The sequence below is a fragment of the Trematomus bernacchii genome, unplaced genomic scaffold (genome assembly GCF_902827165.1).
Source record: "Trematomus bernacchii unplaced genomic scaffold, fTreBer1.1, whole genome shotgun sequence".
NCBI classification, from domain to species: Eukaryota; Metazoa; Chordata; class Actinopteri; order Perciformes; family Nototheniidae; genus Trematomus; species Trematomus bernacchii.
The window spans coordinates 2,808,736-2,822,291 of record NW_022987409.1 but is presented as its reverse complement, the minus strand read 5'-3'; the positions used below and the strand labels follow the sequence as shown (position 1 = coordinate 2,822,291).

Sequence of the window (13,556 nt, the reverse complement as noted above, 5' to 3'; positions counted from 1 at the left end):
AAGTTGCCTCTTGGTTGCGCTATTTCACTTCTGAACGTGTAAGAAAACAATAGCGCTTGCTAGTGCAGGATAGAGATACACTACTTGCCTCTCCGGTCTAGACATCACATCATTAGCATCAAGTCAGCTAGTTAGCTGTTTATTTTCTGTACAAAATGTCAACTACGACCGGCGGCGGAGAGTTTGGCAACCCTCTACGAAAGTTCAAGCTCGTCTTTCTGGGCGAACAGAGTGGTAAGCAAGTTACGGAGTACTTGTACCAAGTGTTCATTTGGTCTGATGTGAGGAATATGTTGTGGAGATGTGGCTAGCATTAGCATAGCTAGCCGCCTAGCATCTCCAGCTCGTTCGCTCCTGGCCAGCAGGATAAACGTATCCAAAGGTCAATAACGGCCAGTGATGATACAGAACGAAATGTTAACAGTTTGCTTTGAACAACGTGTTAAAGAGAGTGTAGGATCAAAAAAATATAATTGTCATTTTTCACACCCGTGATGATGTCATTGCATAGCTAGCTAACGTTACATCTGTAAGCTAGGCAAACATTTCGCTTTTAACGATAAATGCTTACTATAAATAGAGTTACCCTTTCATAACATCAAGATTTCGGACTTATTTAGTTGATGGTATGTTGTTTGATTAAAGCAGTGGTCCTTACTGTGGTCGTTAGTGCAATGGGATCAGCATCCTCCTACTGTAGCTAATCGTAGCTGGCTAACTACTTTTAGCTAACAGTTAGCTGTCCCAGTATTAAATACATTATCACTATTGTAAGCTAATACCTTATTTAACTTCTTAATCAAAACACAATTGTTGCTTTCAATATTGTGGTGGGAATATTTAATTTCAAATATGAGACCACCCCATACACGTCAAGGGAATTAAGTGAATCCGTATCTGTCAGTGTAGCTTTTCAACTCTTTACCGCTAGCTGTTAGCTTCCTACGGGAGCACCTTGCAGAGCCACGTCGGCCAGTGTGGCTCCAGACCAGTCGGCCTTCTCACATACCGTTTAACGTCGGCTTTTAGACACTCATTCGGACATTTTATAACGTGGTTGTATTTTAGGGATGATTGTCTAAAACAGTAGTGACATAACGTTACTGTTTATCTAGAATATTACAAGTCAAGCTATTTTTATTTCCCAAAATGTTGTGGCTCCACCCATATTGCCAGCTCAGCGTGTGGGTTCAGCAGTCCACTTGCATCAATGATGATGGCACTTTAATTCAATTCAATTCAGATAGCTTTATTGGCATGACGATAATGTATTTAATGCATAGTATTGCTGAAGCTGTTTACAATTACGATATCTATACATAAATATACATTTGGAATGTACTGTTATGTTCATAAACATTTGGAAGAAAAGCAGAATAACATGTTTTCTTTACATGAAAAACAATATACCTTTGACAAAAAAAACACAGAACAATAGAAAAAGTGAAGGGGAGTTGTGCAGGATAATGCTGATGGTAAATTCATATAATACATAAGAAAATAATAATAAAAATAAGTATGTTTTGTCGTAGAGTGATTGATTAGCTACTTTCTGTAATAGAAAATTATAATTGATACAGGCGACTTGGATATTAATCTGAACTTTTTTCTGAGTTTTGGCTTGTAGAATGTGGTCTTTTATTACCAGGAACAAGTCTGAACGTGTCTGTTTCTGTGATTTACAGTTGGGAAGACCTCTCTCATCACACGGTTTATGTATGACAGTTTCGACAACACTTATCAGGTAATAACGCATGTTCATTACAATATGATGCCAATTAAGTTTGCCAAGACACAGATTTAATGGTTAAAATTGTGTTTATTTTATATATTTTTAATATATGTAATAATAATTTATAGTATTATTTTAATAAACCAGGGCCCTTTCATGATCTTCCAGGTCAATTCTTTGCTAGTGTGTATGATGAATTATGTATGATTTATACAGAGCCATATTAATGTTTTAGTGTCAAAATGTTCTGAAAAATATCTTTAGGCTTATATAATATTCAATATACAATGAGGTCATTATGACATTTTATATGGATGTTATGCATTGTCAAGTGCTCTCTCCATAACCATGTTTGTATGCATTGATTGTCTTACAGGCAACTATTGGCATTGACTTTTTGTCAAAAACCATGTACCTAGAAGATCGCACGGTAAGTCCTGCATATTTTATTGTTTACTATTCATCATTCCCATTGACATAGATTAAAACGCATGCACTCAGTGTTTAATAGCCACCATTTAATTCCCATTCACCAGTTCACATTGTTTTCACATTACCTTAGATGTAACCATTTATTTCTTTGTTAGACGTTTGATCATGTTTTTAGACTCCATCGTTATTTGAAGTTTTTGTTCTCCTTCCATCCCCTGGCTGGGTCATGAAATGCTCCCCCTTCCCACATTCATTTCACGGCTGGCCACAGATTCGGCTGCAGCTCTGGGATACAGCCGGACAGGAGCGTTTCCGCAGCCTCATCCCCAGTTACATCCGCGACTCAGCCGCCGCTGTGGTGGTTTATGACATAGCGAGTAGGTATCATGGGCTTGCCTCACCTCCTTGTCCTTCACTTAGTATGTGGATGGGCAACAAAAAAATAGAGCATTTACTAGCTTGGCAAACCCCACTGGACAGCATGATATTGGAGACTGTTTTTATCACTAAAGCATTTCTCCAGCAGTGTCCAGGGGGGTCTGTGCTTTGTAAATGTTACATATGATGGAAGGAGTAAGGGAATATCTCTTCTGATGTCACCTCATTGGCAGAGATCCTCTGAAGCCGCCCTCAATTCTGAATCACCAGGGCCGATTTTAACATGTCTTAACAGCATAATAATGCTGGTCATCTCTGACCCTTCTGAATGATTCTCCCCATTCCTCCAATAAAAAGGCCATTTTCATCTCTGCTACTTGGCTTGCAGTTCCTTTATGACTGTCCTATTCTCCACTTTCTTGTTCTGCCTTTCCCCTCTTTATCTCCTTGTCCTTTTCTTCTCTTCCGTTCCAATCCTCAGGTCCGACTCCAGCTTTGGGACACTGCTGGACAGGAGCGTTTTCGTAGCCTAATTCCCAGCTACATCCGTGACTCTACCATTGCCGTGGTTGTTTATGACATCACCAGTGAGTCAGGGCTGTACTCTAACCTTTCTGTAGGGCTCTAGAGCAGTTGGAAGGAAGCTATTATTTTTTTGCATAGTTCCTACTTTATGTACTTCTGCTTATAACCTCCTGTATTTCTCTAAGTATATTTTCCTTATTCAAGCTTTTCTTATTATTACTCTTTCTGACTAACACTTCTCTACAAGCTTTAATTACACAAGATGCTCTTCCTTTTTAATGAAAAGTATTACTGCTTATGCAATCTTTTAACTATAGCTAGTATATCAAATATTTTTATGTCTTTAGGGGCTACATGATGTGATGTTTGCAGTAATTTTGTATGGGGGTTTTTCATCCACAGATCTGAATTCATTCCAGCAAACCTCAAAGTGGATTGATGATGTTAGAACAGAGAGAGGAAGTGATGTCATTATCATGCTTGTTGGGAACAAAACAGACTTGGCGGATAAAAGGTACATGGTTGTGTGAGATGTGTGAAAGATTGTAATGATTTTCTTATCCTAGTTACAATACTTAATAAATAGAATGCATTTTTATCATTTTATTACATTAGAAATAGCTTAGCATGAAGTATTAAAGTATAGTTTTATACTGCCAAAGCCTGGATTCCCACCTTCTTCCCTTCATTGCATCTCATCCAACTTTTACTTTTATCATCCCATGGCATTTTACAAACCCCAGCCCTTTTTCTGAGTGATTTTAGTGACTATTATCATGTATTTTTTTATTTCTAATGTTTTGATCATATTTCTTTCTTTTTGTTTTACTTCTGTGTCCCCTTTCCTGCTCTGTTCTCTCCATGTCATTTTGATTTTTTTGTTTTGTTTGTGTTTCCCTCAACACCACACTTCACACCACTCCCCCCCCTCCCTCCCCGGGACCATGGCAGGCAAGTTTCTGTTGAGGCGGCAGAGAGGAAAGCTCGTGAGCTCAATGTGATGTACATAGAGACCAGTGCCAAGGCTGGCTATAACGTCAAACAGGTTGGTGTCCAGTAAAGCAGTCGTAATACTGACAGTAGTCATGATGGTTTTTAGGTTAGGGAGGCCAACCTGAAGCTTCTGGGATGTACAACTCCTCCCATGTATTCACTAAATGGATCAGAGTGCGACTGTTGAGTGAATGAGTCGTTCCCCTTGCTGCTTCATCTTTACTCAGCACAGCAGCTTCCCTCCCTTCGTCTTCCTCTCTGTCCGTCTGTGTTATAACTAAACTAACCTCTCTCTTTTTCCACCCCCAAAAAACAAGATTCTGTGTTGAGCTCTCTTTGTTTCTCTCTCTATCTCTTCACTCTCCCTCTGGCCTGTCCTCTTTGCGATGTTTCTTTCCATGTCTGTCTGTTCGTCCATCTCCCATCTCTGCTTCTACCTGAGCAGACAGATCACCACGGAGGAGGGTGAGCAGAGAGCAAAGGAACTGAATGTCATGTTCATTGAAACCAGCGCAAAGACTGGCTACAATGTCAAACAGGTAGAGATTCTGCTGTCTCGAGGTAGTTGAGCTAATTCTGCCCTCAAAGTCTCTTAACTCCTTCTGTCTCCTTTTCCCCCCCTCTCTTGGCTCATCGTGACATGTCTTGGTATTATTAGTATATACTGTATCGGTTGTGTTTCCCCCCACAGGCATTGCTTGTAGATGTTTCTGCACAAGTTTACTGCTACTCTGTTTGTTTTTCTCAAGTACTTTTTGTCCTATTCACTATAACTTCTGCAGCTTCAAAGTGTTTCTGTGACTGTAATGGGTTTGCTCAGTGGAGGAGGCTAGCACGGCAACCTTCGCTTTGATCCTGTTCTCGCAATCAGCAAAATCACATTTAGTATTCCTGCTTAAGCTGCTTCTTGTGTTTGCCTGTTATTCAATGAAATACATATATTTATGAGTGATTTCTTACAACTTTGATCAATTTCTCTGAATACTTTGAATTGCCCATGTGACAGTAGGGGTGGGTGATGACTAAATATAGTGAGTCAATGTAAATCTGTCCATTCAGAGAGTCACATTGCCGAGGTAGATACCCCTCAATATCGCTTGTTGTTGCCATTGTGGGAACTGATTTTACAAAGGTAGATATTCCTGTGTGGTTAATATATATTTTACATTTTCTCAACATTTCCAGTAACAAAAAAAACTATATTACAATAAACATCAGTCAATTTAATAACATGCAGATTGTTACCAAATCACTCGCCCCTATTTGCCAACAGTTTACTTTAGCTACACCTTTTTTTTATGTGTTTAATCGTTACTTGTTTCTGTTTTATAGCTGTTCCGCCGCGTTGCTGCTGCACTGCCTGGGATGGACAGCACACCAGAGAAAAGCAAAGAGGACAGTATCCTTTTTAAAGATGCTATCAACAGAAATTATTTTAATACTACTGTCAAGTTATTATTGCCATGGCTTGAATCCTGTAAAAATAGAATCAGAATTCCTATATCAGTCCCACAGCGGGGACATTTACAGTGTTACAGCCAAAGTGGCATAGCAGGTAAAAGAGGCGAGCAATAATAAAAAAATAAATACACAAAATGAGTTATAAAATGAAGACAAATATACACAACCATGGCTGACAAATTTGTGACAGCAATTTAAAAAATCCAAGTGACATCAGAATAGAGTTCATTGCCTGGTACGTTTAGACATGCAAGGTATTTGCTTTGGTATTTTTAAGAAACTATTTAGCATTAAAAAAGAATAAAGCCAAGTATTCACACCAAATGTAAATATACAAATAACCTTAAAAGCTAAAAAAATTTAAATACTTAGGACAATGAATATTTGGCAAACTACAGTGTATTATGTTAGTGGAGTGCTGTGCATGACATACATATCATAGTAAAGCATTGAGACCTTATACAATTAAAAAATATATATGTTTTACATAAAAAGCTTGAAGTTCACTCTGCAGAAAAAAAGAGAACTTCCACTGAAGCAATAGCAGCCAGATAGCGCACTGAAATAAAATGTGCAAATTCATGACGATGTTACTTAACCAATTCCTCTCAGTGATCGACATCAAACTGGAGAAACAGCCAGAGATGACTGTCACCGAGAGCAGCTGCTCATGCTAGTACACCTCACCCCCCCCAGCCTATCTCCTCCCCACCAACAGCTTGTCTCTCAGTGGCCACGCTCTCCACCCTTGGCACACTGCCATTGGGATGGAAGACCTGTCTTTTTTCCCCTTTTCAACTCAGTGACTTTTCAGAGTAACAGTGTGGATGTGCATTACTGTATTCAAACAGATTATGTGGTGGGGAAAAATGGTTTCAAATATAACATTAAGGAATAAGTTAAACGATATGTTAAAATTCTCATCCAGTTGCATGGCATTATATAGCATTGCAGACTGACATAGCTAACTGCTAACATGAGTTATTGCACAGTTGGGAATCTTAGTGCTGTTACTCTTGTCATTGTTGTAAAGTTAAACTGCTTGGGATTATTTAAAATGGCTTTGCAAGGTTGAGTTCTCAGCCCATTGTATTTTACTTTTTTTTATTTTAAATGGAGAGTTTGTACTCTTCTGTTCTGTCTCAGATAACTGATTATTTCTTGACTTTGTCTTATTTTGAGGAAGTAGAGACAGGATCTTACCAGTAAATTAACATCATTGCTAACTGCCATGTTACTACATTTGGCTCATATGGACCCTTTTCATTGAGGAGGGTTAATGGATCATGTATTAGGTATAATAATACCGAACACATCTGTAGGCCTGAACTGCCAAATTCAACAGTGTGTTAGGAGATCAAATTCACATCATTTGAGACCTGATCTAAAACAGTGCAAAAGGGGTGTGTGACCAAACAATGAGGTAGTATATTATCAAAGGGAAACCTCCCCGAGTTTACTAAAATGGCTATTAACCTGAAGCTATGTCTGCATTAAAACTATAGCAACTCTTTTTCCAATGTTGTTGAATTAGCTGTGCACATATTAACATATCTAAGGAGGAGTTTATGTTATTAGATACCCCTAAAGTAGGAAATAAAAAAAAGTCAGTGTTTAGTTTATCCACTCCGATAAAAAGTTGTCACTTTGGGCGCTAGGACGTTCCCACCATCTCATCGATAATTTGTGTTGTGTTGATTACACTATTGCAAGAACATGCAGCATGCTCACCATGCAGGATTTATATGGATAAGAACACAGATGCCTTGCTTGTTTGTTCACCAATGTTGTGCACTGAATCAAGCCACAATATTGTAAAATACATAAGAAGCCTGCTGACTGGTTCATGGCTTCATTAGTTGTTTTATAGAGCTGGTAGATAAAAGTTTGTCCTCAGATGCAGCCAACGCTTACTAACACCCTTGCTGTAAAAAGTGCAGAGAAATTAGTCGCAGTATCCTTTGCTGTAATGCTATTGCCTGTGGCGGACTCTTGGTTTTATGTGTTTATTTATTTTGTTACTTTGACATACAGATAACATTGTATGCTTGACCAAAAGTACAGATGCTGACACGCATGTTGAGATTTTATTTATTGTTTGCGTGTCTGCCGGGACTCCACCTTGAGGCGACACTTGGGTGCAGCAACGTTTTTTCTTGTCACACTGCTATAAATCGCTTTTTTGCAGTGTGTAGTCAGTAGCTTGGTTTACAGTCACAGGTCAAGGCTGCACTGTCTCTAGACACACACACACACACACACACACACACACGCACATATGTGTAACACAAACCAACTAACTAGCCATAGCACAACAAAGACACTGGTCGTTTGCTGTAGCTTGTTTTGAAATATCAACGTTTTAAATGGATTTAAAAATGTAATCAAACAACCATTTTAACATTAGCAGCTCTTCTATTACTTGTCACTGACTAAATACTCAGCTTTGTGCCATTCTGAATTGTGTCTGTCCATTTGAAATATGCTGTCTACTCGTGTTTAGCAACGTTTGTGTGAATAATGTACTATTACTATCTGATGTATAAAAAGGAGAGTTAATGAAACACAAGTGTAGGCCTATCACATGGAATAAAATAAAGATATTTCACCAAAATGTAACATCTGTCATCTCTTTCTTTAATGAATCACATTCATAATTCTCTTTTTTCAACTGCTATGGATAAACCAACACACTTGTTCTGTACATGCTTTCTATGAGCGATAATATTCAGCGCTTCAGTTGAATGTGAGAAACCTGTTACATCGGTGTGTGTGTATGTCGTCAAAGTGACTGAAACTACTTGTTAGGTAATACATCAGAGGCTTGCAATGTTACAACAAAGGTGTGTCCAAGTATGAACGTTCTAGATGTACATATTTCGTTTAAAAGCTATTGGAGGAATGTGAATAGAAACTGAAGGTATAATCTGACTTTACGTAAATGTTATTGCCAATGTTCAAACATAACGACAATATTTTCTAAATCTACACTTTAATAAAAATACATCAAACATGTTTTTGTATTATTATTGGATGATATAGGCTGGAATGTATTGCAAATAGTAGTTTCAATAAAACGGCCATTTATCTAGAAATACCCAAGAAAGATTTCAGAATCAGAAATTCTTATTTGATCCCTGTGAGGGGGGATTTAGGTTATAATACAATAAATAGATAAGTTATAGGAACAAGCATGTACAAATATGTGCATTATTCTACAATGTATAACAAACAATCTGAAATGAATCTAGATAAGAAATGTGTAATAATAACATTATATTACCAACAATATATAACAGCGCAAATAATAATATAGAAAAATGTATATGATAATGAACAATATATGACAAAGAATATAAAAGTACAAGTACAGTATACATAAATGCATTGTTAATATATGTTGTGAATTAATTAGTTTGTTGAATTAACTTTTAAAGTTTAAATTATTACTAAATATTGAAAATATATTAAAGCTAAAAGTAGGCACGAGGATAAGTTCAAGCTTGATTCATTTATTCATTTTTGAACGTTTTTGGTTGGTGTTCGTTTATTGTTTAACATTTATAGTCGTGATGGTACTCATCAACACTGAGCAATTCTCACCAACCCACTCCCCTGAGCAGCCCACAGTGTTCAGCCCACTTGCTATAGCCTGTCTTCACACTTTCTGACAATAAAAACACAACACTGCTCTTTTTATATTCATATTTTAGTTGGTATCAACTTTGACCTACATTAGCTCTATAATATTATACAAGTGAATTAGTCCAACTGTTAAAGCGGGACTTCTTTTGTTTTCCTTTACGCTACCTGCGTAACACACCTGTCTCAGGAAGTGCTGTGACGTCAGCGGGAGGTGGTTGAAGGTATGACTCAGGAATTCAACTCAGAAAAATCCTGCTCGACTTGAAGAGCGATCAGCTCGTATATAATAATCGTGTCGCCAGAGGCTAACAGCCACAGCAGACTTAAACCTCCTCACGAGTCGACTGGGTCCAACACACTGGACCGAGCAGGTGTCACATTCATTCTAAGGAAGTGTTTTTTTTTAAGCGAAAAAGTTTTATCACAAAGATACTCAAAGATGTCTATTTTACCTGATGAGGCGGTGTTTGCTGACTTTAAAAAGCAGTGTTTGTCTACGGACAATTGGGCCAACAAGTACGATAAGGAGGGGATGCAAGTGTGGGTCGAAACTTCTACTTCCCAAAAAAAGAATCCTGTTCACAAAATCAAGGTAAGTTCAATATCCACCAACTTTAGAAGTCACTTTTGGTATACGTGTTAAATTGACAGCGGTTTATTTGTATAACACTTTAATGTAATGTCTGTTTCAGTGTAAAATGACAATGAAAGATGTATCAGCTGCCACAATGTACGACGTCCTTCACGATAGCCAGTACCGTAAGAAGTGGGACCCCGCCATGTTGGACACTTTTGACATTGCCCGGCTCTCTGCTAATGCCGATGTGGGATATTACTCATGTGAGGACTCCTTTCTGTTCAGTCTTTTACCGTCGCTGTCCGTGTGTTTGTCTCTGTTTAAAACGTGATGCACCACAAACCTGTTAGTCCACAGCTCAGGCCTGACTCAGTTTCAACTGTTGCTCATTGAAATTACACACACACTGAAAAGGGAAAGTGCATAATAAGAGTTTGATTGTTATTTTGAAAAAATTGTGTAAAACTGTTTTTATATGTAAAAAATGTGCTATATTAAGGCATGATTTAAAATCGGAACTGATTCATATTTGTATTTATGTTTTATAAAAGTGCAGCACACTCTAGATGTAATATGCACCATAGTGAACATTATTTTCCCATGAGCAAGATATGATCATATTTAAATACCCAAGTGCATTGTTACGCCATCTCCTTTTAACTTCCATTTCTATTAACATGTTTCTTCTGAAGCCCTCTGGGATGCATAATGAGCACCCTCTTGTTCCAGCGGTGTATTTATTGTCATAACAAGGGCTTGTTGTGTAGTTTAATGAAGGGAGACATAATGACTAGATTTGTATGTCTATTTTTCTGCAGGGCTGTGTCCAAAGCCCATAAAGAACAGAGATGTGGTGAGCCTGCGTTCCTGGAAGGTGACGGAGGAAGAGTACATCATCGTTAACTTCTCAGTCAAACATCCGGTATACCACCTACTACACACATTCCCAACATGCCTTTTGACATAGTGTTCTGTGTGCATTGATTTTCTTCTTCTACACACACCTAACCGAGGTGATAGTGTCACATGTCAACATTGCATAACTTTACCAACATCGTGAAAGAGGAGTTTGTAGTTAAAACTGGATAGTTGTAGTTTTTCTAAATTCTCTGCAAACTGTTTTCATTTAATTCCAGAAATACCCTCCTCGCAGTGATCTTGTGAGGGCCATTTCCGTCCTCACAGGATATTTCATCAAGCCCATTGGACCAAACAGCTGCACTTTCATATACCTTTCACAAGCTGACCCCAAAGGTAAGACCGACACCAACAACACTATTTTTGCAAATGGCGGATTCTTGCCAAACATTTTTAGAGCTGTATTTAAATGTTGATCTCTTATCTCCAGGTTCTCTTCCAAAGTGGGTTGGAAACCAAGCTTCTAAAGTACTCGCTCCCAGGGTAAGTAATGCAACGTCAGCAACTTTTTTTGTTTGTTTACTTTTAGTCAACAGCAGCCGAGGAGGTGCTAAGGTCAATAAATACAAGTGTATCAGTAAATGGGCGTGTGTCCACAAGGCAATTTTTTAAAAAGGTGTGTGTACGCATAATGGAAAGAGGGTTTCATCTGTCTTAAAGGACAATGGTAACCATAGAAACCCATTTTGAGTGCCTGCTCTGGTAAGGCTGCTGACAAAGGAGTATCTCAGCTCGAGCTGTTGCTCTCTCTCTCTGCAGAACTCGTTCCCCAGGTTTCGTATCCTCCGCCATTTGAAACTATTTAGACCAAAGTGTATCAACGTGTGTGTGTTAGGAGCTGCCATTGACCTTCTTTACTGAGTAACAGTGATTTATAAAGACAAAACTATTAATAGGCAATGACGCATACATTTGGCCAAGTAGTGAACATTCCAAATTAGAATGAAAATAATGTAGTCCTTAATTATAGATGCCTTTCCATGTCTTTAGAGGAGTGTAAAATAAAATGTAAAATCAAGAGAAGAAACAAGAGTTAAATACCAAAAGGACCTGTTTAGTCATTTAAAAGATGATACTATTTTTGAAAGGCTTTGGTTATTCAATAAGGGATAGCAATGAACGAAACACCTCTAACAAAGTGCATTCAAGCAGGTCGAAAGGGTTTTTGGAAGTAGCTGGTGGGGTCAGGAAAAGTGCTTACTTGCCTAAATCTTAGAGACTGGAGTATTGTTGCAAACAGTTTTCTCATTGTTTAATATTGTAATGATTTATCGACTATGCATTCAGTTGTTGCATTTTACTTTTATGTAGATTGTCAGAGCTGTAAATATTTTCTGTAGCTGCTTCCCACCTAATCTGTTACTCAGTGTTTTCTGACTGGCTTTATCTTCAGCTTTGATAACTGAGAATGAAGGTGTGGTATGACCCTCATTCAGACCTCACCCCTCTGACAATGGTATTCTCTCTTTGCCAACTCCTTGCAGGTGATGAGGAGTGTACACGAGGCGGGACAGAACTACCAACAGTGGAAAGGGCAGAACTCTCCGGCCCAGAAGCCCTGGTTGTGCCCGGAGCAGAACGTCCTGCCCATGATGGACCCGGGCGAGCTGTCCATACAGAGAGCAGACTCGCTAGAAAACGTGGACGAGAGTTCAAAGATCTCCACTCAGGAGTGCGAAGACAGCAGTTAAACCATATCTAAGTGATGTGAGGAAGGGTGGTCTAAGAGGGTGAGACCGGAGGACGGACTGTGTATATACTGACAACTTTAATAAGACTTGGGACCTCCCACTCTCTGTGAAGTCGCCCTTAGGCTCACAAATATTGATATGGTTTTCCAAACGCCACGTGCCTTTTGGGATGAGCATAAAGTGTTTACAGATTTCTTACCAGGCAGAAGTGAAATTGCCATTCATCTCGTTCTATGTTGATCCAAGCTAAACATCATGCCAGTGTTTTAAGCAAACTATTGTTTTAAGAACTATATTTTTTACATTGTAAAGGATTTGCGGTGTCAGGGTTTTAAATGTATCAAAGTTACAGCACTACATTTACAATAGGTTCTCTGTCAGCTGTTTTTTAAAGCTATTTAAAAAAAGATATGAAGTGTGGTTCTCCACTTTGCCTTTACAAGTGACTGTGAACGGAAATAAGATGAGTTACTGTAAGTGGTGAAAATAGAGTGAAGTGAAATCATTATTTTTCTTTATTGTATATCAGATCAAAATTAGGAGCCTGATGGTCACTTTTATTTAGTTTATTCACATTGAGGCTGGTTGCAGATCACAGTATGATGAGCTCAGCATAAAACCTTTGAAGGTGAAGGGTTCAGGGTTGCACAGCTCTGGGCGTCAACCTGTTATCTGTTTTTCAGAAACACAATGTTATCTAGCCAAATGCAAAAGAAAAGACACTTATTAAATGTGAAAATTGTATTTAATAACCATTAGCTCATTTTATTTAGACATGATTAGTGACGCTGTGTTTATATCATTCATATGTAATAAGAAGACTGTTTGAAGGTTCGTTGTATTTCTCTTTTACCATCAAAGGTTTATGCAATGTAATTCTTTATGTTAAACAGACCCAAGTATGCATTGGCAATCTGTTTCGGTTGATGTAAAATGTACATACCAAGTTTGCATGTTGTCAGTTGACTTAAACTGAAAGACTGGACAAGGAAATGTTTTGTTTTTTTATGTATTTTTGAAGTTTTTTTGTGCACTCAAGTCATCGTGATGGAGTAAACATGCTGGAATGAAGCCCTGCAAGCTGAGCTAGCTCTTTCTTCGGAGGATATTTGATGTAGTGTTACATGGACTTGACTATTTTATCAAATAAACCTAACAAGGTTACCGTGCTATGATAATCACTGCCATTCACTGAATTCCCGTA

The 13,556-nt window shown here is 38.2% G+C and overlaps 2 protein-coding genes across 4 annotated transcripts; both read left to right on the top strand.

Annotated features, from left to right (window-relative positions):
- Positions 1-61: 61 nt before the first annotated feature.
- Positions 62-8,140, top strand: rab41 (RAB41, member RAS oncogene family). Of its 3 annotated transcripts, none has more exons than XM_034136079.1 (8): positions 62-234; positions 1,686-1,744; positions 2,109-2,162; positions 3,024-3,129; positions 3,470-3,581; positions 4,506-4,599; positions 5,393-5,459; positions 6,134-8,140. In XM_034136079.1, exons 1-8 carry the CDS (start codon positions 156-158, stop codon positions 6,196-6,198), a joined length of 636 nt encoding a protein of 211 aa, XP_033991970.1. In that variant the 5' UTR covers positions 62-155; the 3' UTR covers positions 6,199-8,140. The 3 variants fall into 3 exon arrangements, with proteins under 3 accessions (XP_033991970.1, XP_033991963.1, XP_033991954.1); XM_034136072.1 differs by lacking the exon at positions 4,506-4,599 and adding an exon at positions 4,019-4,112; XM_034136063.1 differs by lacking the exons at positions 3,024-3,129; positions 4,506-4,599 and adding exons at positions 2,436-2,541; positions 4,019-4,112.
- Positions 8,141-9,444: 1,304 nt separating this feature from the next.
- stard14 (START domain containing 14) lies at positions 9,445-13,424 on the top strand. Its single transcript, XM_034137423.1, has 6 exons — positions 9,445-9,758; positions 9,859-10,006; positions 10,562-10,665; positions 10,880-10,997; positions 11,092-11,144; positions 12,146-13,424. The coding sequence occupies exons 1-6, from the start codon at positions 9,606-9,608 to the stop codon at positions 12,350-12,352; spliced, it is 783 nt and encodes a 260-aa protein (XP_033993314.1). The 5' UTR covers positions 9,445-9,605; the 3' UTR covers positions 12,353-13,424.
- The last annotated feature ends 132 nt before the right edge of the window (positions 13,425-13,556 follow it).

Excerpts from the sequence above, each read along its gene's own strand:
- stard14 (XM_034137423.1), top strand. The coding sequence starts at position 9,606 with ATGTCTATTTTACCTGATGAGGCGGTGTTTGCTGACTTTAAAAAGCAG. Across the intron at positions 10,666-10,879 it reads ACTTCTCAGTCAAACATCCG|AAATACCCTCCTCGCAGTGA; the intron begins GTATACCACCTA and ends ATTTAATTCCAG. Across the intron at positions 11,145-12,145 it reads CTAAAGTACTCGCTCCCAGG|GTGATGAGGAGTGTACACGA; the intron begins GTAAGTAATGCA and ends AACTCCTTGCAG.
- rab41 (XM_034136079.1), top strand. The coding sequence starts at position 156 with ATGTCAACTACGACCGGCGGCGGAGAGTTTGGCAACCCTCTACGAAAG. Across the intron at positions 235-1,685 it reads CTTTCTGGGCGAACAGAGTG|TTGGGAAGACCTCTCTCATC; the intron begins GTAAGCAAGTTA and ends TGTGATTTACAG. Across the intron at positions 3,130-3,469 it reads GGTTGTTTATGACATCACCA|ATCTGAATTCATTCCAGCAA; the intron begins GTGAGTCAGGGC and ends TTTCATCCACAG.